This window comes from Mus musculus, chromosome 12 (genome assembly GCF_000001635.26).
Source record: "Mus musculus strain C57BL/6J chromosome 12, GRCm38.p6 C57BL/6J".
NCBI classification, from domain to species: Eukaryota; Metazoa; Chordata; class Mammalia; order Rodentia; family Muridae; genus Mus; species Mus musculus.
In genome coordinates, this window is record NC_000078.6 from 18,513,358 (window position 1) to 18,539,121 (window position 25,764).

The 25,764-nt window shown below is 42.8% G+C and overlaps 1 protein-coding gene across 3 annotated transcripts; it reads left to right on the forward strand.

The window, feature by feature from the left end:
- Positions 1 to 1,082: 1,082 nt before the first annotated feature.
- 5730507C01Rik (RIKEN cDNA 5730507C01 gene) lies at positions 1,083 to 24,757 on the forward strand. 3 transcript variants are annotated; one of them, XM_011243861.2, is made up of 4 exons: positions 1,083 to 1,506; positions 18,253 to 18,379; positions 18,578 to 18,638; positions 23,660 to 24,757. In XM_011243861.2, exons 1-4 carry the CDS (start codon positions 1,381 to 1,383, stop codon positions 23,787 to 23,789), a joined length of 444 nt encoding a protein of 147 aa, XP_011242163.1. In that variant the 5' UTR covers positions 1,083 to 1,380; the 3' UTR covers positions 23,790 to 24,757. The 3 variants fall into 3 exon arrangements, with proteins under 3 accessions (XP_011242163.1, NP_001188259.1, NP_001028329.1); NM_001201330.1 differs by lacking the exon at positions 23,660 to 24,757 and adding an exon at positions 19,970 to 21,897 and having other exon boundaries at positions 1,153 to 1,578; NM_001033157.4 differs by lacking the exon at positions 23,660 to 24,757 and adding an exon at positions 19,970 to 21,897 and having other exon boundaries at positions 1,153 to 1,506.
- The last annotated feature ends 1,007 nt before the right edge of the window (positions 24,758 to 25,764 follow it).

Sequence of the window (25,764 nt, forward strand, 5' to 3'; positions counted from 1 at the left end):
AATTCAGATGATTTATTGGCCCAATTGTGTCTGTGATCAGTCAGCTGTGGGTTGGAGTACTCTGAGAACCATCTGTACCTCTGGTTCTCTTGGGTATCCCCCACTTCCCACAGCACATCACTGCATTCTATGATTTTCTCACTGTGAAGCCTGGCCTAGCACCCTAAAACTGTCTTCAGGTAACTGGGAGTGTCCCTAATTGAACAAGCTTATTAAGAACAGGATGCTTGGGGCTGGTGAGATGGCTCAGCGGTTAAGAGCACCGACTGCTCTTCTAAAGGTCCTGAGTTCAAATCCCAGCAACCACATGGTGGCTCACAACCATCCGTAACAAAAATCTGATGCCCTCTTCTAGAGTATCTGAAGACAGTGTACACACATATAATAAACAAATAAATCTTTAAAAAAAAAAAAAAAAAAGAAGAACAGGATGCTTAATAGGGGTTGGAGTATTCTTCCAAGTCGAAGGTCATGGGTTTGAATTCCCATTCGGCTTGTACCATGGTCAACTCCCTATGCAAATCGCCCGCCTTTACCCTTTACTCCTGGCTTCTTAAGGCTGTGAGAAGGAGCACAGACAGAACAGGGTCCCTATTATTGCATCCCCAACTAAGTGTCCCTACATCTTGTCCCTCTAAAGTGCCCTGGAGGATTTCACTGTCTTGTAGGGGGCGAGCTACCCACATTGTCTCACTGGCCCTTTCCTGAGGTTCTGGTGGGGAATTCAGGGGGTTCTGAGGCTAACGGTGGGATTGGGAGCAAAAGGGTGGGCTCCCTTCCAGCAGGGAAGCCAGTATCCCCGGTTCACTCTGAGCAATGTTGCTAGAGGTCAAGGAAGGTGCAGGGTGGGAGCCGGGCACCGCAGCCCAGGAGAGGGCGCGCTCTCGAACCCCAGCAAGTCCCAAAGGCAGACACAAGGTGGCGGCCCACAGTCACTGACAGGCCCGGAGCGCACATAGCCCTCCTTGCTGAGACCTCCGCTTCCTGGTGGCGCGGTAGCGACGGGCGACCCGATTGGCGGCCAGGCCTGCGCCCCGCCCCGCCGGGCGGGCCTCCGCGCCCTCCCCATCCGGGCCCTCCCCTTTAGCGGGAGGCGTCCGGGACAGCCGCTTGGTGGCGCGCAGTTCCCACTGACTGTGCGCTCCCGCGTCTGGTCTCCTTTGCAGAGGACTCGGTAGCTGCAGCTCTGAGAGCACAGCGGGCAGAGCTGCGGGCTGTGCGCGCCCCTGCTGCCACCGAGCGTCCCGCGGTGGCTCCGGCGCCCCGCGGCGACTTCCGCGCCCGCGCTTCCCTTTGTTCAAGTCCCCGAGCGGCGGCGGGGTCGGAGCCCGCGCCCTGGGCGCCTGAGGCGGCCGCAGTCCGCGCCCGGACGCCCTGGCGATGCCGGACCAGATCTCCGTGTCGGAATTCGTGGCCGAGACCCTTGAGGACAACAAGGCGCCCACGGCCTCTAGCTTCACCACGAGCACGGCCCAGTGCCGGGCAACCGTGGCGGCAATCGAGGAGGTGAGCGGTAGCGTAGCCCGCGCCGGGCAGGAGACTAGCGTCGCGGGGATCGCGCTTCGCCCTGGGCACCCGGTAGGCTTCCGCGCCTGGTGCCTGATACCCAGTGCCCCCTGCCTGCGCCCACACCCGGGAAAAGTTTCTGGTCCCCCAAAGCCGGACGCAGCCGGACCAGCAGTGCCCGACACAGAAGCCCTTTGTTCCCTGCTCTAGGGAGAGGCTGCTTGGCCACCTTGGGCCTTTTTGGGGAACAGTCCTGTCTGTTCCCATTTCCCTCGCAGGGTTTCAGGTCCTTTGCTCCCATCCTCGGAGAGGTCAACTTCGGCTGCAGAGTCTGTGGCGGCTTCGAGCCGGGGACCCCTGCGAGCTCTGCGGCCTGGGAGTGATGGGTCTCCCTGCGCGGACCTCTCCAACTTGTTCCGGAAGTAGCCCGGCGCGGGGCAGTTGTGGCTTCTGAGCCAACCCCAAGCTTCTTAGGCACGGGTGCCCATCCCATATTGGGAGGCCTGGCAGTTCCCACTACGTGCCACAGAGCAGCGCTCTAGAGGGATGTGGAAAATGGTATCTTTGAGGTCCAAAAGGTCTTTGGTGGGCAATTCTGGGCTACCTGTGTTGTGCTTGTTGACAGTATGATCAGCTCCTTTGCCCTTAACCTGGAAAGGGCCTGCATAGTCATTGTATTGAGTGGCTAAGCAGTGAGGTCTTCAGGTCCTAGGGAAGAGGGACTGCGAGAAGGAAGCAGTTTGGGTTGAAAATTGAAGCAGGCTTGGAAGAGGCTGTGTGAGTCCAGAGACCACGGCTGTCCACAGCTTGGGAAAACCTCACTTGCATCATTTTCTTTACCTCCCCAACAGAATTTGGAGTTTCGTGTTTTCAGCTCTGTAGGCTTTGTGCGTCCAGCTGGACTCACAAAAGGTAGCTGGAGAACGAGACACACATGTGTAGCAGTAGTGAACCGATGACTACATTTCTTTTGCTCAGAATTTTAAGATCAAGGTAGACATTTTAAAATACTTGTGCCAGAGGTTGGTGTTCGGATAGCTTTTAAATTAAGCTATGTCATTACATCCTTTCCCCTTGCTTGAACAAAGCATTCTCTATTAGGCTTTGCCTGGGCGGGGGGTGGGGTGGGGGTGGGGACTAGACTACTATTCTTTCGTGTAAAATATTTGTCTTTGTAGACTTACACAGTCAGGACTAGACTCAATGAAAAATACTAGGTTCAGCATCCTGCTCTTGGAAGTGAGCTAGGGTATCCGTTCTTCTCCTTCACCCTCATCCCCTTTCTTTTCTCTCTCCTGTCTTCCCAAAGATCTGCTTGTAAATCTTTTGTAGCAAATTCAGTGAGAGCAGATTGCTTTAGTCCACTTTTCTCAGCCTGGCCTTTAGGTGCCACTGATGCCTTTAATGAGGCAGGTGGGGGATGAGGGGGATGAGAGCCCCTCCCCCATGAGGGCCCTTGAAAGGCACTAGGAAGATAGTCACAGTGTTTTGAAAATACATCATTAATGCTTATGAAAATAATTATATCCAAAAAGGTAGGATTCCCTCTGTGGAAAGGACACTTGTGTGTGATGTCCTTAAAACACAGCCCATGTTTATGAAGTTAGGACGCTTCTCTCATTGTTTTGAATCAGTTAGGTATCAGTAATACTGGCAGATGTTGGAAAGCCTGGCAAATAGGAGTTGCAATTAAAGTTGGCATGGCCTCTCTCTGATTAATTTTAGTTTATTTTGGATGAACCCAAAGCTGCTTTTCCATGCAGTGCAGGAGATTACCCAAGAGCTCAGTTACTGAGTAGATTAAAGAGAGAATGGATTTGGTCATTCTGTCAAATTGCAGGCTGGCTTCACTCAGCCTCTAAAGCAGAAAATGGATTTGAGTTAGAAACAGGGAAAACCTGAACTCTTTGCAGGCGCATCTCATTTTAAGTGAGGCCAGCATCCACTCTAAGATAATAGTGTGTATGAACTGATTTGAAGGGTGAAAGGACTCAGTGTGGATTACTTAAAATAATGCTTTCTTTCTCCTCCTACATTATTTAATGTTTACTTCCAAAACAAAAAGTTGTTCTCTGTCTAGTGTAATAACACACCATGTTTACAATACTTAGACTTTAAGCAAATGTCTTTTTATGGTCAGATGAGACATTAGGGTAGGTTTTGTGACACAAAAAGTTACGCATTTCATAGAAATACAACTAAAAAAATAAGTCTCTGGTCTTCTACTTAAATGAGTTATGGAATTAGTAAACTTATCTGATTAACTTTGGCAAACCTGATTGCTTCCAATGGAGAATATGTCTAGCTGTTGTCATTTTCTGACTGAAATAGGCTTTCTTGACTTGCATACCTGTAGCTAGAATGTCAGTAGTTTGCCAGTGCGTGGCCTGTATTACAGGTATCAAACTGTTGTGTTTAATCTCTATCCCTGCTCTGCAGATGATGAATTTGAGGCTAGGAGATTAGTTCAGGTTATAGACACAGCAAGTGGAGTTTAAACTTGGCTGGATGCTGCTTTCTCAAACTGCATGGCGTTATCTAATGATTAGTTATTGTGCATTCTCAAAACTGCCCATAGCTAGATCAGCCACCTCCAAGTCAGGCTCCATCACTTTCCAGTTGTATGAATTGGGATGAGACCCTAACCGCCCATATATACTTTTACCGTTTTCAGTCCAGTTCACAGTCTAGATAATCATGTCTATTTCTGAAGGTTCTGGTACAGTACCCAGTAGACTTAGTAAATGGTAGCTGCTTTACCAGATTTCACTGTAGTTACTGTATAGACCCTGGAATGAGAATGGAGCAGGGGAGGAGAAAATGGATGAATGGATGAAGGTGTGCATATAAATGGAAATTGTTGTCCCTCCCCCTAGGTGTCCCTGTGTGTGTGTGTGTGTGTGTGTGTGTGTGTGTGTGTGTGTGTGATGGCTCCTGTGCTCACAGAGCACAGAGGCTGAACTTGCAATGCTTTGCTGAATAAGTTCCCCATGGCCTGTCTCTGCTTCCCCTGAATCCTGGGGATCCCCATGCAGGTTCACAAGCTTGTGCAGCAAGCACCTGACCCCCTAAGCTGCCTTCCCAGCCCCCATGCATTCTCTCTAAGGAGCTTATTGTCTTGGTAACAGGTGAGAGTGTAGGTGGTTTGAAACTTTTCACTTCCTGATGACTTTCTCTGGGTGACTTACTTTGCACAGTTTGCAAAGTGCAGAGTGCAACTGGTGTCAGCTTTGTGCTTTGGAAATAAGGGAGAAAATAAGTAGTTGTGGCATGAATCTGAAAACTGAGCTGCGCCACCCCCACTCTCTTCCTAGCTTTGATTTTTGTATCTTACTTTTTTTAAGCCTCTGGTTACTTCAAAATACTCTGGAAATAGAGAAACATTGTGTGCATTCTTGGGACAGTCCTGTTGTTTGTTAGGGCTTCTTCATAGCTCCATTCATTCCTACCCTTCCTATTTGGCATTGTTGTAGTTTTAAAAATGAATTTGATATTGACTCTTAAGTATTAAAATTTAACTTTTTCCTTCCATGGCCATGAGTCTCTTATTCTGTTGTCCTTGGTTACCTTGGAAATTGCTTTGCTGTTCTAACTGCAAAAGGAGAATGAACATCTAGACTGTACAGACTCCCAGGGGGATGCTGTTTATGGGGCCAGGCTTCGCCCAGCATTTACAGTGGGAACTGGCCTTGCATTTGATTCTGAGTTGTAGTCCTTTGTGACTTGTTTGTAAACCAGCTCCTTCAGAATCCCAGGCTAACAGATTTTTAATCTATAGTCACAAGGATGCCCCCTTTTTCTCAGTGTATCCTTGTAAGGGAGTAGGTTAACAGGCGATGATTTTATGCTGCCCCTAAATCTGAATTGTTATCTCTGGTACGTCTTGAATCAGTTCGGGTGGAATTGGTTTCCCTCCAGCTGAATTCAATTTCTCTTTTATGATTAGTAGTGCAATTACTATGATACCACTCCTTGTGCACCCCAGCTCTTGCTGTGGTTCATTTGGGACCTGCTGCTGTGTGTAAGGTGAAGGGATTAGACATCTCTTCTCTTTGAAAGAATCTGTGGTTCCGTGGTGAGAAACTGATTCTCCAGGCAGATCAGTGACGTGAGGTCATGTCTGCGAGAGCATCTATGGTGATGATGTAGAGAACAGGAAGACTGGGACTGCTTACATGTGATCAGAGCATCTATGGCGATGATATAGAGAACAGGAAGACTGGGACTGCTTACATGTGATCCGGGATGTGGATGAAAGGGCCTTGAATGGAAGCCTGGTGTAAGAGGCTCCAAGGTGGTTTAATCCAGTCTTCCATTTCTGTGTCCCTACCTTAGAGACATATTTATCCACTCTTGGGTTGGTGATCAACTAGGCCTTTGGTGGAATTTTCCTATCCATCTAGACTGCAGAAGGCTCCTTAGGCCAAGAATTTACAGAGGCCTTTCATGGTGGGGAACTGCAGTTTTGGCTTTTGGTCAGCATTGTAGCCCAAGAATGAAGTCAGCTCTTTGCTAACATTACTCTGTCTCAGATGCTTGGTGGCCACATGGGTTGGTGGCCACTCTGTTGCATGATGTAGATTCAGGACTTTGTTCTCCATACTTGTAGGAAGTCTTGTTGATGAGCACAGTTTTAGGCCCTTGCAACTGCAAAATGCTTCACTTGACAGTACCAGTCAGTGTGGTGTGGAACTTGCATAGCCTCAGGTTCCATGGCAGAGCTGTGGAAGTAGAGGGTGCATTTTAATAGCACTCTCAAGAGCAGTGTGTGCACCAGGGTTTGAAAGTACTGTTGTAGGCTGCCCTGAGTCCTGGCTGTGTTCAGAGTTGCCTGGTGGGGGAGGGGGTGTCTGTGGACTGGAAGAACCTGGTTCTGCTCTCCTGAATTCTGATTTCACAAGATTTGGGTGAGGCCTGGAGCTTTTATATTTGTAAAAGGCTCCTCCCTAGTTGATAATCACTGATAGACAGGTGATTATGTCGTGTTGTGTGCCAGGTAGTGATGAATCAAGGTTATGCATAACTTGGGGATAGGATGTGGTTTTGGAAGGGAGGAAACTGAAGTCAAGACAGGCATCTCTGCAGAGGTGACCTTTGAGCAGTCTGGAATGTAGAGGCTGCCTGCTTGCAAAGACCTGGGCATAGAGGAGTCCTGGAAAAGGGGTGAGATGTGAGTATCAGGGCAGACAGAAGGCCTGTGATCAGAGGTGAGGGAGAGCAGAGGGGCCTGTGTGGAGGGGTGGCTTAGGTCCAGATAGCACTGGGCTTTCTTTACCTTGGGGAGAGAGTTTGCACTTTGGCTGTGGAGTGGCGAGAAGCTGTTAGAGGGTTTGAGGCTCATACTCCCATGAGCTGATTTCCTCTTTAGGATGTACTTTTTATTAATTTGTATCTGTGTGTGACACTCGGAGTGCAGATGCCCTCAGAGCTCATGCAGCCAGAGTTGTAGCCAGCTGTGAATTGCTTGGTTGTGGGTGCTGGGAATGAAACTTGGAACCTCCAGAAGAGCAGGAAGTTCTCTTACAATAAGCCATTTCTCCAGTCACTGCTTCACAGTTTAAAGACATTTTAGTGCTTGTTCCTAGGCCTAGAAGAAAAGTGGGGAGACCAGCAAAGGAGTAGGTATTCATTTGGGTGTTGCGGTGGTGGCAGTACAGAAGTGTCCCTTGAACTGGGTGTCATTCCCTGATACTTGAAGCATGGGTCTACTATCATCTCCAAGGTAAAAGTGGCACTGTCCAGCGTGCCTTAGTTGTAGAGACCAGGTCTACTGTGAAGATTGGCTGGCTGGAGGCCTTGTATTGAAAGCAGTCTTTTTCTGTTTTTGTTTTTTGTTTGTTTGTTTGGTTTTGGTTTGGGTTTTTTTTTTTTTTTTTTTTTTTGTGGGGTGGGTTTTTTTGAGACAGGGGTTTCTCTGTATAGCCCTGGGTGTCCTGGAACTCACTTAGTAGACCAGTCTGGCCTCGAACCCAGGAATCCACCTGCCTCTGCCTCCTGAGTGCTGGTATTAAAGACGTGCACCACCACACCTGGCTATAACTAGCATTTTTATGAGCTTTAATTCTATGTTAAAAAAATGTGCTTTTGCCAGTTGGTTGCCTAATACCAAATGGTCAACACCAAAGCCAGACATATAAATAATATTATGCAGATTGTGCAGGCTCTGTTTGTATGTTTAGGGAATATACATATATGTATAAAATAACAAAGGAAAAGAGAGGTTATGAATTTGAAAGAGAGCAAGCAGGGGTATGTGGGTTGGTTTGGGCGATAGAAACGATGAGATTATATTACAATTTCAAAAAATAAAGAAAAGTAATTGTAAAGTAAGAAAGCATTAAATGGGCTTATTTAAGATTATTTCTTTTTGGGAGAGGTCATATAGGCACCATGGAGTCATGTGACTCTGAGTTTCAGCAGTTGACAAAACAGGAGTTCTGACCACTCTGGTTGGTTCTTCAATGTCCTTTCACTGTAAAGAGGTGGGTGGGTTTACTTAGTGCAAGCTGGTGTCCATTGAGTCTCTGCAGGCCAGCTTCCATTGTTGTCAACTTAGAGGAGCCAAGACTGACAACTCCAGAGATATCAAGTGCTAACCCCTGGGGAGGCATTAGAGGCCCTTTTTTAGAGGCTTTTCTTTTCTTGTTCTACTTTTTAGTCAGGGCTTCAGGGTTGCCTTGACCTCTATGTACCAAATATAACTTTGGATTTCAGATCCTCCTGCCTCTGCCTCCACCTTGGAAGGCTGCAATTACAGCATGTGTTATCATGCTTGTTTTATGTGGTGCCAGGGATCAAACCCTGAGCCTCTTGAACGCCAGGCAAACATTTTACAAACTGAGCTGCCTCCGTAGCCTCTAGAGGTGTTTACTGAGAGGCCTTCACTGCCACAGAGTGAGTTGTCTAATAATATACCTGGTCCCTTAGGGCTGTGGGTTCCAGAAAACCATCTGGGTTGTGTACATAAAGGCCTCATAGTGAATGGACTCAGGCTGGGTCTTCCAGGCCAGGAGATCTGTGTGGCTGCTGCTTCTTAGAGGGGCACAAGCTAAACCATGCCAATTAAGGTAACTGTTAGGGACAGACCTTCCACCTAGAGCTGTCCTAATCATCAGGATCCATTCTTCTCAGATCAAAGAAAAAGTCTCCAAAACTAATACCCACAGGAACATGGCAGAAGAGGGGGTACAAAGAGCATCAGAAGACACATTTGGTAAAACACTTGTTTTCTGGATATAATGTGACCATTGCACCCTGGGCAGTGCCATTCCATTTATATGCACAAGATACAGCCTAACAGATATTGAGTAATATTCCATCAGGCAGCACTAAGTGACCTTAGTAATGACGATCATGGTGATGAAGAAGGAGAAGGAGGAAGAAGAAGAGAAGAAGAAGAAGAAGAAGAAGAAGAAGAAGAAGAAGAAGAAGAAGAAGAGGAGGAGGAGGAGGAGGAGGAGGAGGAGCAGGAGCAGGAGGAGGAGGAGGAGGAGGAGGGGATGGAGAGGGAGGAGAAATGGGGGAACTAGGAGGAAATAGAAGACACAATGGAGACATGAAGGTGCAAGTGTCAGAGAGGATGTAGGTAGAGGTAGGAATGAGAGATAGAAACAATCAAGATATACTGTGTGCACATATGAAATTGTCAAAGAATAAATAACAAATAAATAATAAACCTTCCAGTTCAGCTCACCCCTGCTTCCTGACCATTGCCTTGCCTCTAACAACCCTAAGACTAAGAACCCTAATCCTAACTGTAACCCTCTAATAGCCTAACCCTAAGTCTAACCCTGCTTACTATGAGGGAAATGTCTTCAGTATACCTTTTGAAGTGAGAAACCATTTCTTAGTCTTGATCTTTTGAGATCGTCAGATCCACCTTCAATCTAGGCAATAGATTCTTTTGGCATCCTACATACATAAAAGACAATGAACAGGGTTTTCTTTCATTTTTTATACTTGCCCTATTTTTGTATTTTAGAAAAGGTGATTTTCTTGTTTGATTTTTAAAACTGGCATTGGAAAGTACTTATTTCTTCAGAATTTGGTACATAGTGCATATCAGCTGTAATATTCTGCAACATGAGATAACCCATCCTTGATTTTTCTAAGTTCCCTTGGCCAAGAACCTTTCTATTATAGACATTAGAGAGACATTCTATTAAATTTCCTTTCTGTATCCACAGAGAAATTTATTGTGATTTGAGATATGTTCATCTAGAGAACCTGTCCTAATACAACTGTGGCTTTTCTCTACTTTGCCGCTGATTCAGAAGTGCTGGCTAACAGGAGGGCTCAGCAGTGTTTCCCTTACGTTTCTGGCTTTCCTCCCAGGGTTGGTTGGTACCTATCATCTGGGAAACGGAGCTGCAGTCTCCCTGAGCCCAGCACTGAGCCACAAACAGAACTCTTGTTTCCTAAAATACCTCTTTAATGTTCATTTCCTGGGCACCTTCCCACTCAGGTTGATAACCCCACTGCACCTTGGGTAATGGGCTATGTATGCTCTTCCCCTGGATTTCAGGAAGAAGAAGGCAAGTGATGTTCAGGCAAGGTCTGAAGTCATGTCCTGGTAATGCAGGATCATTGCTCACAGAGAACAGGGACAGGCAGCTGACTAGCCTGAGCTGGAATGTGTTGGGAACTAAAAGGGGGCCCTGGGGAAGAAAGGAAACGGGGGGGGGGGGGGGAAGGCCCACACCCTGCCAGAGTTCCACCTATGCTCTGGACAGAGATGTGGGAGAACTGCCATACACTCCCCTCTCAGCCCCAGGTCGGCATCTAAGCCTTTGACCCACTCTTCGGTTCTGAACAAGGGGCAGCCCAACCTGGGAGCCCCGGGGCTACTTTCCTAAAGCCCTGGGGTTATGGGAGAGAGGGATGAGGGATGAGAGGTTCCCAGACTGGTGAGAGTGAGCACAGTGGATCTGGACTGAAGCACATGAAGGCCTTCCATGGGGAGATTAGAAAGGGCTCATTAGGAGAAAGCCTATCCCATCCTCCAAGTGCAGTGGGCCTTGATGAACAGAGACATTCTATGGTTTTAGAGCTTTATTATAGAAAGGCAGGGAGAAAGGAGAAGGTAGAAGAGAGAGAGAGGCCCCCCCTAGAAGGCTAGAAGGGGGAAGGCTAGATAGAAGGAGTAAGAAGGAGAGAGAGGAGAGGAGAGGAGAGGAGAGGAGAGGAGAGGAGAGGAGAGGAGAGGAGAGGAGAGGAGAGGAGAGGAGAGGAGAAGTCAAAGAGAAAGGAAAGAGGAGAGAGGAGTGCTAGAAGTGAGAGCAAAGGAGATAGGCGGGGCTGAACAACCCTTTTTATGGTCTTTACTGTTGCTAGGTAACTGGGGAGGAGTTTAGCCTGAAGGTCAGAAGCTTGGGACATTGCCTACCTGACTTTTAGCCAGGCTTCTCTTGTGGTGGCTGGGGTGGGGGTGGGGGACTGTAACTTAGGCAGGAGCCTGAGTTCCAGAAGCATGAGGGAATTGATGCCTTCCTTGTCAAGTAAGTGAATTATCACCCTCCCAGGGTTCAGACCTCTGCTCAACTGGAGAACAACCAGTCTGTGCATAGCCCAATGCCCCACATGAATGTTGAGTTCTCCGCCAGGGCTGGGAGGGGTGAGAGTCCTCTTGGGGGACTGGCTGCAAACCACACCAGAGATCTGGAAAAGGTGTGGCTCTGGACATGAAGCACACTTTAACCTTGCGGAAGGGTGAGGCCCACTGGCCAATCAAGATCTCCACAGGCAGACCTGCCAGTCAGACAAGGAGGCTGGATCTTCCGGGTGCCTTTCCCCAAGTTCACTGTGGCTGTGCAGGCTTGAATGGTTCTCTGTGTCCTGCTCTGAGCTCTGCTGTTGGGTGCTGTGAGAGGACCTCAGGGAAGCTCTGATTTCGAGGCATGGTGAGCACAGGGTTACTGCCCACAGAGGGTAGGGGCAGGGTGCTGAGCAGTGGAAGCTGGGGTGGTGAGTCCTCTGGATGGGAAGTATAAGCCACATGTGAGCACCTGTGAGGTCTCTCTTGTTGCTCCTCACTTGCTCCATCAGGGGGTGACCTCTGAATAACTTCCCTATCATTGACCAAATCATTTGGATCTTAGTTAGGCTGGCTTGTGAAAACAAGGGTGGTTTCTTTGAGTCTGTAGCACACATGTCCAAACCCCTTTGTCCTTTAGTATACATTAATAAGACAGGTAAAAATCTAATAGGTCTGATTTCATACATTATACTTGTTTTTGTTTTGTTTGGGTTTTGTTAATTTTTTTTCTGTTGCAGTTTTTTCATATTTTTTGCATCATATGTTTAGTGAGTTGATTATTATTTGGCAAAGCGACTTTAATAATTTGAGAATTTTTTTGTGGTTTTATTGAAAAATGATAGACCTCTGAGCTGATATTCTTCTATTCCAATCGTTTGTAATTTTCACCATCACATATTTTGCAGAAGTCCCAGTTGTTTATTGCCATGAAACTTTTAGAATCCACGTTTTTTGACTGAGATATCAATTTTTTTCTCATCGTCTTGAATCCCTGAGATTCTGTCTTCCTTTCCTGTTCTGTGGGTGAACCTTGCCTCTGTAGTTGTCAGTGTACAGGAAATCTCATGTCCTGCTCTTAGAGACTTAGCAACAGCTTATGTCATTTCCTGCCTCCATCCCCTGTGTCTGTTGTCAGGCATGCTTTATATACATGGACCACCAGCTATAGCAGCTCTCTGTTTTTGTTCCCTGTCTCTGTTCTCTGCACATGCACACTCTCTGTCATCTCTCCCCTCATGGCTCTCTTTCTCCTCCCTGTCTGTGTGCCTGTCTGCAGGTCCTCTTGTGTACTTCTATCCCTTCCCCAGGTTCTCACTCCTCTCCCTTCCCCCAAACAACCTCTTTTGCACTTTATCTGTTGCATGCTTTAATTTCTCAGACCTGCTGTGATGGGATAGCTTGGATTTCTTGGTTGCAATTGTTCCTGGCTGTTACTCTCTGTGTTGCTATGCTGGTGTGTAGCCATCTCTGTTTGGGTGATTATTGACTTAGGTACTGGCCTCTGGGTTTGTCATTTTGGGTGGGAGTTTTGTTCCTGGGTTACTGTTTGATGCATGGATTTGAAGAGAGTGTTCACTGACAGTTTCCTATTTTACTGACCTGTTTTGTGGGTATGGTCAACAGGGGATGCTTTGTGATATTAAACGCTGGGAGAAGCTACAGGCAGGAACAGAAGATCTTAGTAATCCACAAGGAGACATAGTCAGGAGAGAGGTCAAGTACCCCATGGTGTTTAATACAATGTTGGAACAACTGGGAAAATTGAATCTGGGTTAAGAAATCAATCATGAAGTTGATGTATGGAAGCTTACCTTGTGTCCTTTCAGGCATGGAATGTGGTTGAACAGGGAGTATCTGCCCAAGTGGGGGCTGAGACACAGGGATGAGGCAGGAATGGATGGGCAGGTGGGGATTGTCTGTGGTATCTATAGGAGGCTTGCACAGGAGGAGAGGAAATTTCCACTGCTACTCTTTTCCAGTGTTAAGGGCAGCTGATATTAGGGTCTGCAGTAACAGATGGTGAGGTAGGTCTTTGGACAAAGTCTAGTCCACAGACAGGCATGGTTGTGGTTAACCAGGAGTTTCTGTCTATAATCAGGGGGTTAGGAACAGAGATGAGTTTGTAAATCCCAAACAGTTTGCTTTTTGAGAATGTACATTTGTACATTCCAGCAAAAATCCCATGACAAAATCCCCTTATCAACAGCCAGTTAAGGTACATCAGCAGGGTCAAGCTACATAGAGATAACTAAGACCTCCTATGGAAAACAAAAACAGAAACAGCTTACCCATCATGGTTGACAGATTTTTTTTTGTCCCCACCTTGCTTGGTTCCTGCACATTATGCCAGACATACACTTTTTAAAATATTAACAATGCTGATTTGTATGCAAACTTCCCAATCTTGTTGTAACTACAATAAATACTCAAAACCTCTAGACTTGATCTCTCAGTTTGTACCTAATGGGAGTTTGACTGCTGAGAGTCCTTGTTACTGAGCTCATAAAAAAGACCTCTGTGTGTTTGCTTTGCAATCGGCTCTGTGCTGGTCATTGCAGTTTCTGTGAGTTGGGCATAAAACCTTGATGCTTTGACTGGAACCCCAAGACCCTCAGGACTCCCATCGGAAGGGTGAAAGACCACTGTTAGGATGCGTCATTATGTTCTTTGTGTCAGTGACCTGTCTTTCAGAACTGTGTCTTTTTACTTTGGTTTTTTGATTTTTCTTGAGTACTTGTGGAGGGAGATGAACAAAGTGAATGTGGAACTCTAGGGAAGTAAAAATTCTGGAGAAGAGTTGCAAGGTGTGTCAACTTGACAGAGCTGGAGTTATCACAGAGAAAGAAGCTTCAGTTGAGGAAATGCTTCCATGAGATCCAACTGTAAGGCATTTTCTCAATTAGTGATCAAGGGGAAAGGCCCCTTGTGGGTGGGACCATCTCTGGGCTGATAGTCTTGGTTCTATAAGAGAGCAGGCTGAGCAAGCCAGTAATGAACATCCCTCCATGGCCTCTGCATCAGCTCCTGCTCCCTGACCTGCTTGAGTTCCAGTCCTGACTTCCTTGGTGATGAACAGCAGTATAGAAGTGTAAGTCGAATAAACCCTTTCCTCCCCAACTTGCTTCTTGGTCATGGTGTTTGTTTAGGAATAGAAACCCTGACTAAGACACTAGGTAATCTCCTTCTTAGTGGCAGCAAGGTCAAAGTCTGGATCAGCCTGCTTCAAGGCTGAGGGAGGCTACAGAGCATGAGAGAGTGACCAAACAAGAAAGCAAGGCAGGAAGTCGTGTTTGTCAAATGTTTTTGCTTTCATTTTCTAGCTTCAGTTTCTAGTCTGAGCTCCCAGTATGGTGGGCTGTGATCTGACAGAACCATGTAAAACAAACATTTATTACCTGAGATGCTTCTGCTCAGAGGAAACCATCACAGCAGCAGAGTTGCAAGGTAGAACAACAACAGCAACAACAGCAATTGTTTCAAAAGCTGATTTTGCTGCTGGACAGAATCTCTGGTCTCTTTTGAAGGAATATGGAAACTATCAGAAATTGAGATGGCAAAAGTCATAGAAAGCTGTACATGGAGCTTAATCAGTTCTTCCTGTAGGGTCTGGAGTGTTGACCGTAATGCAGCCACATGAAGTTGAGATCATACTATTTCAGTGGAAAATAGACTGAAAACTTTAGGAAGAGATCATTTTGTGATATTTTGGCAAAAAAAAAAAAAAAAAAAAAAAAAAACTTTTGTACTTGGCTTATGCCCTGAGATATTGAGCATTGAGTAAAAATTATTGCCTGATTTGTATATTTTTATTCTATTGATAAGTATTTGTTCAATCTTCCTATTTCTTTATTCAAGTTACATTCCAATCAGTACACCCACCCTATTCCACCTTCCACAGTCCCTCATCACTGACTCCCTTTTATCTCCCCAGGGAGGGTGGGAACCACTTGAGTATCCCCCAACTATGGCATGTCAAGTCTCTTCAGGGTTAGACACATCCTTTCCCACTGAGGTCAGACAAAGCAGCCCAGTTATGGAAACAGTTTGCACAGACAGGAACAGCTTAAGGGACATGCCCTGCTCTGGATGTTGGGGACCCCATGAAGACTGAGCATCATATCCAGTACATATATGGTGGGGGCCTCCATCCCAGCCTGTGTGTGCTCTTTGGTAGGTGGCTCCATCTCTGAGAGTCTCCTAGGTTTTGGGTTAGGACTCTGTGGGTCTTCTCATGGACTTCCTATTCCTTCAGAGGCTGTCAATTCTTTCCCCAACTCTTTTAAAATACTCCCTGAGCCCTGTCCAATGTTAGGCTGTGGGGCTCTACATATGTTTCAGTCAGATGCTGGATGGAGACACTCAGAGGGCAATGATGCTAAGCTACTATCTGCAAGTATAACAAATTATCCTCAGTAATGCCAGCCTTGGTGCTTGCCCAAGAGATGGGTTACCAGTTGGGCAGGGTATAGTTTGGCCATTCCCTCAGTCTCTGTTTCAACTTTGTGCCTGCCTTACTTGCAGACAGAACAAATTTTGGGAAAAAAGGTTTTTGGTTTTTTTGGTGTACTGAACACTTCACTGGTGGTTCTGCTGGACTGCAAGTTGTTACCTCTTCATAGTCCATAACTCAATGCTATCTATCTCAGCTAAGATCACCTCCCTAGCTCCATTTGTGTCCTCCCATTCATATTCTCAGGCACATTCTACAGGTGCCCCCACCCTCACCCCGCTCCCTCCCAGCATCTGCTGATTTCATTTCATTTTCTTGGCTCTATGGCCTTCCCTTGTCTCTTACCACACCTGTTCCTAACACTCCCCTTCTACTTTCTTAATTACTGTCCCATCCAGTTCTCTCCCTTGCATCTGCCTCTTTGGTCTCTTTCATACCCTGTTCTGAGTGAGATTCAACCATGCTCATTTGTGCCTCGTCTTGTTTAGTGTCTTTTGTTCTATCAAGTGCAGTGTGGATATTCTGTACTTATGGTTATTATTCACTTGTGAGTATGTACATGCATGTCCTTTTGTGCCTGAGTTACTGCATTCCAGATATTAGTTTCTAATTGTACCAATTTCTCTGCAAAATTCATGATGTCCTTGTTTTTTATACCTGAATAGCATCCCATTTTGTAAATGAAACATGGTTTTTGTGTCCACATTTCAGTTGAGGAACATCTGCATTCTTTCCTGTTTCTGTTATGAATAAAGTGGCTATGAACTTAGTGGAGCAAATGCCCTTGTGGGTATATGCCTGTGAAGGTACCCTGAGTGTAGTACTTCCTCCTGCTTGCTATGTTTTAAATTAATGGAAGGAGTATTCAACGTGTTTCCTCATCCCAGGATGGAACCTTAAACAAAACCTGCTGCAAATGTGATCCAAGGGAGGAAGGGTCCATTAATTTAGAAGCCAAACTTCACAGGATCATCCACATTGTGCCACTTCTGGAAACTGAAAGATGAAAATAGCATGGTCATAGATTCTTTCTCTATGGTTTCAGTTTAGCACCACTCCAGCCATCTTTTGACAGACTCAGGATCCCAGGGAAGACTCTGTTTGAGTTCCTTGCATTTAAGTGGTGAGGTTGATGCTTGAGTTGCATTTTGTGACCACAGGTTGTGGAGAAAACTAACGCATTGAGAAATATGCCATGGAGAGATGCTTACAGGGAGATGAAGTACCCAAACTGAGAGATGTATGAGAAGTTACAGGAAGAGCACCATCTATGCCTTAAGCAATTGAAGTCCAATGTGTTTGAGACAAAGCTATAGGATTTGTTGTTTGCCCTGCTGTTTTTCTTGCCTTTGTCCAATCTTCTCTCCCTATGTGCACATTCCTATCGATTCGAATAGGAAGGGGTATTCTGTACCATTTTATATTGGAAAGATATAATTTGCTTTCTGATTTTGCAAGATGTGGCTGTCAAGATATTTGTCTTGAGTATCAGCAGTGATTTTAGACATTTGAACCGTGCAGGAGCCTTTCTAGATTCATCTTGGGGAAGATGAAAGTGTATACACACTCAAATTTTTCCTTTTTCTTTCTTTCCTTTTTTTTTTTGTTTATCCTATAATTTAGATATTCATTATCACCCTGATCACTGTCACTCTAGGTCCCTGCCCACACAGACTCCCTCCTTCCAATCTCCTCTGTTTCTCCTTTGAGCAGGGTTGGGTCCCCATGTGTATCCCATGGGCACATAGATTATACTCTGTTTTTTAGAATGGCATATGCTCGTGACATCAATACTGCCTGAGGCTTCAGAGTCATTGGATTCTGAGTATTGATATTTCCCCAAACTCTTGTGTTTGTTTTGAAATTTTTAAATAAATAGGAGTGTTTTGCCTGTGTGCATGAATATGAATATCATGTGTGCCTCATCCTTGGTGTTGTTGGAAGGTGGACTCAGAACTCCTGTTCATAAAGCCATGGGTCACGTAAATGCTAGTAATTGACCACCGTTATCTGGAAGACCAGCAAGAGCGTTCCATGGCTGAGTTATCGCTCTCTCCTGCCTCATGTTACTTTTTATGTTCAACACTTATATTACTAATATTTTCATCTGTCCATTGGTCCATTAAATGTGCCTTGATTGCTAATAAAGTTTTACTAATGTTGCACTTTAAAACGGTACACTTCCTGTTTCTGCTAGATGACTACAGAAGTGCAGGGAATTTATACTTCTTTGTAGGAACTGTAGTAAACAACTGAATTCTTTCTATCATTTTTGTCTCCGTTGTTGATTTTTGCAGTGGAGTAAGGGTCTTAGTATGTAAACTTTGCTGTCCTGGAATGTGTTACATAGAACAAACAGGGATCCACTTCAATGACTTATACTTGCCCGTGACTCTGGGATTAAAGACATGAACAAATACATCCTGCTTGTCCATGATTTTTCTTGTTAGTGATTCTTCTTACAATTTCTGGGATGTGTCCTCAGTACTGTTGATCTGTTTCACCCTACATCTCCCTCTCAATTGGAATTCCTCTCGAAAGACTTTACCTTAATCATTTAAAATATTCATAAGCAACACAGGTGAACCTTCAACTCAATTTCCTTTAAAATGTTATGGTACTTAGATTATAACTTCTGTGTCAGGAAGTCAGTGGAGGAAGCACCAGAATTGCATGAATATATGGTCAAGGAAGCGTACATTTACTTTACAGTGATTTCAGTACCATGTTTTGTGATGTACACATGTATGGGATATTTTAGGATGCAGTGACTTATGATGATGTGCATGTGAACTTCACTGGGGAAGAGTGGAATTTGCTGGATCCTTCCCAGAAGAGTCTCTACAAAGATGTGATGCTGGAAACCTACTGGAACCTCGCTGTTATAGGTATGACTGTGAATTTTCTTTTGCTTTTCAAAATAGTGGGAAGACATGTCTTTTGGTTAGTGATGGTGCTCTGTTATTACAATTGAGAACAAGGAAGACTGAGCAGAATAGTGTCCAGTGATGTGAAAATTCACAGTACCTTTAATTTTGCCTTATTTCCAATACTATATCATTCATTTTTCTGGTACTGTCTTTTAGGCTACACTTGGGAAAACCATCATATTGAAAGACATTGTCAAAGTTCAAGAAGAAATGAAAGGTAATTTTCATGTGCAAGCTGATGCAATTATGCCTCTGAGGAAATTTTACTATTTTATGGAATCTCTAAGGAAAATCAGGAGTGTAAAATGTCAATACTTCAAGTGTAACTATAATTACAATATTCTTTTTTGGGGGGTGTTATTTATTTATTTATTATATGTAAGTACACTGTAGCTGTCCTCAGATACTCCAGAAGAGGGCATCAGATTTCGTTACTGATGGTTGTGAGCCAACATGTGGTTACCGGGATTTGAACTCAGGACCTTTGGAAGAGCAGTCTGTGCTCTTAACCACTGAGCCATCTCGCCAGCCCTAATCATAATATTCTTTAAAAAATGTTCTGCCTCGATGTAGTTATCTGATTTATCTATCAAAGCATTCCTCAAGACAAGGAAACATTGCCTTAAGAGATACCTTTATTCAATTTGTACCTCTATTAGACCTATACTGATCTGACAATGTGTATAGACTTACAAGACTTAGATATTGAACATCGAATAGTGATAAATATATATCCAAAACCTTCTGATAAGCAAATAATCCATGGGAAAGTTGGTGATACTCATATTCTTATACTGAAATTGATGATTTGTTTAGGGTACAGTTTATGAGAGTCAAGAGTGTTGTCATAGGAGAAAACTTAAGTCATATATTACATGTCTATAAGGAACAAAAAGTGAAACAGTGTGGATGCAATGTGGAAACCTTTCATCTGTTATTCTTCTTTCAATATATATATCATGTGTCACAATGGATGAAAGCCATGTGAGCATAGGGATATTGAAAGAAGCAATGTACTGCTTTCTATCCCAGAACTGGGAGAAAATTGTCAGATTCTGCCTTTGGTAGACATTCTGAATATGAGAAAAGTGGCAATCAATTGGTTTTCTAATTTTACTGGGAACTTCCCCAAGCTCACACTGTAGAAAATCTTTATGGGTACTAGGAATTTGGAAATTCTTTTGTTTGTCCTGGTTCACAGTCAAATGTGATACAATTCACGCTACAGGGAAAAATTATGAAAGCAATTACTGTTATAAAGCTATGAGTTGTTCTATTTTCCTCATATAGATGAAATACATCATACAAATATCCTGTATAAAAAGGATGTTATGAACGTCAGCCAGGTAATAACCATCACAGATATCTCCAAAGATGAAAAAAACCCATAATGAGGGAGAACACCATGAACATATAAAGTGATAAAACCAGATGATCTGGTACATCTTTATCAGTAGACCAATTTGTAAACTTTATTCATCTTGATGAAATGACTGAACAGGGAAATTAATGTAGTAAACATATCACATGTGCCAATTTTCATTGCAGGTATGTAAGTAATCATAGTGGAGAGAAACTCTATGAATGTAATGAACGTTCTAAAGCCTTTTCATGTCCCAGTCATCTCCAAAGTAATATAAGAAGACAAATTGGAGAGAAAATACATGAACATAATCAATGTTGTAAAGCCTTTCCAACACCCAGTCATCTTCAATATCATAAAAGAATCCATACTGGAGAGAAACCTTATGAATGCCATCAATGTGGTCAAGACTTTAAAAAATGCAGTCATCTCCAATGTCATAAAAGAACACATACTGGAGAGAAATCTTATGAATGTAATCAATGTGGTAAACCCTTTGCACAACTGGGAAGTTTAAATCGTCATAAAAGAACACATACTGGAGAGAAACCCTATGAATGTCATCAATGTGGTAAAGCCTTTGCACGACTCAGTAGTCTCCACTGTCATAAAAGAACACATACTGGAGAGAAACCCTATGAATGTAATCAATGTGGTAAAGCCTTTTCACAACCCAGTCATCTCCAATCTCATAAAAGAACACATACTGGAGAGAAACCCTATGAATGTAATCAATGTGGTAAAGCCTTTGCAGAACTCAGTAATCTCCAACGTCATAAAAGAACACATACTGGAGAGAAACCCTATGAATGTAATCAATGTGGTAAAGCCTTTGCAGGTCACAATGTTCTCCAATCTCATCAAAGAACACATACTGGAGAGAAACCCTATGAATGTAATCAATGTGGTAAAGCCTTTGCAGGTCACATTTGTCTCCAATATCATAAAAGAACTCATAATGGAGAGAAACCTCGAAACGTAATCAATGTGATAAAAGACTTTTCACAAAGTTGTTGTCTCTATAATCATAAAAGAACCCATATTAGATAGAAACCTCATGAATGTCGTCAGTGTGCTAAAACCTGTGCATATCCCACTCGTCTTCAAAACGTAAAAGATTCCACACTGGAAAGAAACCTCATGAATGTAATCAATGTGGTAAAGACTTTTTACAACTCTATAGTCTCCATTATTTTTAAAGAACACATAGAAGACAGAAACCTTAGGAAGGTAATCGGTGTTGTAAAGCATTTGATGTCACGGTCATCTACGATGACATAAAAGATTACATACAAGTGAGAATCCACGTGAATGTTATGAACATAGTAAAACCTTTGCATGTCAGAGTTCTTTAGGCATACACAAGACAAACCACACTCCAGAGAAACCCCAAATTAAATGTTTGCTTTTCTGAGAGTTGGTTTGGTCATGAGATCTGTTCCTAGCCATTGAAAGGCTGAGGGAGAAACCCTCTGAGTATATTTAATATGGCAAAGCCTTTGCACAATTTTGTAGTCATCTTCATCATGGAAGAATTTGAACTGGGTAGAAACATTGTGAATCTATTTAGTATAGTGAAGCTTTTTCACTGAACTTCTTTTTATTTATATTCTTCTTTTTATGAGACTATTCATACTGGAGACAGATGCTATGAATGTCAGCAGTGTGGTAAAGCTTTTAAGTTGTTGGGTCCACTGAGGTTCAACACAACTCACACACCAGGACAATGCAAAGGATAAGAATTTATTGGGCTGGGTGGTGGTGGTGCACTCCTTTAATCCTAGCTCTCGGGAGGCAGATGCAGGCAGATTTCTGAGTTAGAGGTCTAACAAGTCTAGAGTGTGTTCCAGGACAGCCAGGGATGCACAGTGAAACCCTGTCTAGGAAAAAAAAAAGAATTTATTGGAATTAAGTCACTACTTATCAGTGAGAGACACAAAAGCATACTCAGAAGTTTTTCTTCAAAACCCCACTGCCCACATCCAACCTGAGACAGAAAGTTGTATAGCTTTCAAACACAAAAACCTCAAAGCCCTGGGCCAACTTACAGCTACATTTTTTCCCAAATCAAAACCTATTTTTATTGAATGAGTCAATAAATGGTGATTGCTAACTCCTTGTATTTTGTTGTTGTTGTTGCAGCTGCGGGTGGTGTTGGTGTTGGGCTGTGTGTGTGCTTTCCCTTCTTTTGCAGACACTAAGAGATTATTTACTACCTGTGTTTTCATGTGTATCCTTAACTTCCTCGGTTAGATTCTACCTCTATCTCTTTGTGTAGGTCTCTATGTTTGCTTAAATTTGAGTTTATCATGGGCTATCTTAATTTTTTCTATTTACAGTGTAGTCATTTTTTTACATATCAAAATCCAGGCATCTGTTGTTTCTGCGGCACATGTGTATAAACCCTTCTGGCATCTACAGACTCCAAGGAGAAGACATCTGTGATCTTAATAGATCTTCCTTTATGTTTTTCCTGGCTTTTTACCTTTGCAGCTTTTAGTATTCTTTCCTTGAACTGTGTGTTTTGATTATTACACAGGGAAGAGACTTTATTTTATGGTCCCTTCTGTTTAGTGTTTGATGATTCTTGTGTTTTCTTTTTGTTAGGAAGTTTTTCTTCTATGATTTGGTTGTCAATACTTTCTGAGACTTTGAGGGAGGATTCTCCTTCCTCTCTTCCTAAGTATTCTTATGTTTAGTCCTTTTACAGTGTTCTGGATTTCCATGATATTTTATATCAGGAAGATTTAGACTTACCGTTTTCATTGTCTGATTTACCCATTCCTTCTATTGCTTATTTAATGATTGAGATTTTTCTTCCGTATCTGTGTTCTGTGGGTGAACCTTGCCTCTGTAGTTCCTTTTTGCAGTCCTAAATTTTTATTTCCACTATTTCCTAAGATTTAGTTTTCTTTTTTGTTTCTATTTCCACTTTTATGTATTGAATAGTTTTGTTTACTTCACCCGTTGGTGTGTTCTTTCTTGGCTTTATTTATGGGAATTTTGGCTTCCTCTACTTTTTGGTTTGTGTTTTTCTGGCCTTCTTTGTGGAATTTATTGATTTCCTCTAATTTTTTTTTTCTGTTTTCCTGGATTTCTCTAAGTGGTTTGGTCATTTTCTCTTTAAGGAACTCTGTCATCTCCATACATTTGGGGTTATAGTGTTTTTCTTGTAATTTAGCTTTGTTGGAATATTTAAGACCTTCTTTGACAATATAAATGAGCTCAGAGTCATTAGCCAGAGAGTGATAAATGCTGGTCCTTATTCCTTTACGAGTATCAATGTCATGGAATGGAATGGCGCTATCTAAGCTAAGTATTCAGCTTAGATTTAATCAGATGTGTGATTAATTCTGAGGTTTTTCTTTCTCCTTATACTGGACAGGTAGCCAAGTGAGGCACTTTTTGAACGAGTTACTTTTTGTGAGACACCTGTTTTTATCACTATCCTTGGAGTCATCATTAAAAAAAAAGAGCTGATGGTGACAGGGTGAGCAACTTTGTAATTTTCCAGCGTGTATTTATTCATGTTAGGTGAATGAAGACAGACCAGATTGATAGATATGCAAATTTGGGACTTTAGCTTGAACCAAGCAATATTGAATTTCTGATTTTGGAGATATGTCCAATGTACCTTCAGGGTTTAGTCAGCTCAGATGATTATGACACAGGCCATTGGCTGTAGTTGTGTGTCATGTGACAGATCACAGTAACTGATATTGCACACAGGAGCCAGGTCAAAGAGTATTGAATTAATGCCATTTTTTTCTGCCAGATAACACACACACACACACACACACACACACACACACACACACACATATTCAATTATGTTTCAATTTTTCCTTTTTTAATTATTTTTTTATTTATTTAAGTACATCCTGTTCCTGTCCCATTGTGGACAGAGAGACAAGGCAGTCCTCTGCTACACATGTGCCTGGGGTAATGAGCCACCCCTGGATGCTTCTTGGTTTTTGGCTGGGAGGTCTGAAGTGTCCAGGTTAGCTCACAGTTTTGTTCTTCCTATCTGGTTGCCATCCTCTTCACCCCCTGAAGTCAGTACACTGTCCTGTCCTTATGTGACATTTCCCCCTACAACAATATATCAATATATAGATATATATCGACCTATATATTTCTATATCTATCTATTCATCTCTATATCTATATATCATCTATAGATCTTCAATCTATATATCTATGTATCACCTATAAATCTATATATCTACATATCTATACATCTATATGTATATATCTATATATCTGTACACCTATCTATACACTATATCCTACACTATACATCTATATATCTATACATATATCACTAAATCTATACATATATCATCTATATATTCATATAGATATAAATCTATATATAAAAGTCTATATATCTTTAAATTTATATATATATCTTAATCTATCCATCTATCTATCTATAAGTCTGTGTATATGTTTTGCTTGATGTAGCCTTGTCTAAAAGGACTGTTATGTTCTAGGTTTTAGATGTTTAGCCTGAGAGGAAACAGTATGAGTAACATTTGATCTGATACCAGATCCTCGACTCTGGACCCATATTTTACGATAATTTTAGGGATTATGATTACATCATTCCTACCTCCAGTGATCAATCAGTAAACACATCTAATGCCTGCAGCTGGCAAGAAGAAAGGTTGATGGCATTTCAGTTCCTGGCCTTGGTGTCTTTGGAAGAGACCATGAAGGAGAGGGAAGAAGAAGCAGGAAAAAGGTCCCATGGGTGGATGGATTGGGAGAGCATGGCCAGGAGGGCTAGCCTGAGAGTATGAGCAGCCTGGGCAGAATATGGCAAGTGAGCCGGGCGTGGTGGCACTCGCCTTTAATCCCAACACTTGAGAAGCAGAGGCAGGCGGATTTCTGAGTTCTAGGCCAGCTTTGTCTACAATGTGAGTTCCAGGACAGCCAGGGCTATACAGAGAAACCCTACTCAAAAAAAAAAAAAAAAAAAAAAAAAAAAAAAAAGAATATGGCGAGTGATATCTCACAGTTCTTAGTAAAGAAGTAGAGAAATTAGCATAGAGGAATGGTATGTGCCCCATGATGGTGCTTTAATGCTTATAATCATTATTATTATTAATCATAATTATTATTTCTTATTATTTGATATTATTTCACATTATTATTGTTTAATATATTATTACATCATATTAATATTATTTCTTATTTTATTATTTCTTATTATTTCATATTATTTATTATTACTATTTCTTATTATTAGTTTATTATTTTCTTCTTCGATTATTATTATTATTTCATAACTCTATAATTTATGTGGTGGTAAGAAATCCACAAGTAATATTTACCACAACAACTTGGCTGTAAAAACAGCTTGTGCCCAATGACTGAAATGCAATTGAAAGGAAGATGTGGTTTTGCACACTTGTAACCTCAGAACCCAACAGACAAAACAGAAACATGGCCAACAGTTATTTTCTTGCGATAATTTTCTTCAGAGGAAGAAAGTTCTCTGGGATCTCTGTTAATAAGGTCACACACACACACACATACACACACACACACACACACACACACACACACATAAATATGCCCCCACAAAAACACCCACACACATATATGCCACTTACATACATTCACACATACACATGCACACACACCACATACTTATATTCACACACATATACCACACATACACATGCACACACACAAAGTACAGCCACACACATACACACACCACACATACCCCCACACAAACAATCACATACATATCACATACATTCATTCACACATATACACATACACCATACATACTTACATTCACACACATGCACACACATAACATATACTTACATTCACACGCATACATACAAACACACCACACACCCCTTTTTGATTCTGGTTCTTTTTGCTTAATAATGATTTCCAGTTCCTTCTGTTTCTGTGCAAGTATCATGATTTCACTTTTCTTCCTGACTGCATGAAATCA

Coding starts and splice junctions, on each gene's coding strand:
- 5730507C01Rik (NM_001201330.1), top strand. CDS start 1,381: ATGCCGGACCAGATCTCCGTGTCGGAATTCGTGGCCGAGACCCTTGAG. Junction 1,579..18,252: donor CGCTTCGCCCTGGGCACCCG/GTAGGCTTCCGC, acceptor GGGATATTTTAG/GATGCAGTGACTTATGATGA. Junction 18,639..19,969: donor AGTTCAAGAAGAAATGAAAG/GTAATTTTCATG, acceptor TTTTCATTGCAG/GTATGTAAGTAATCATAGTG.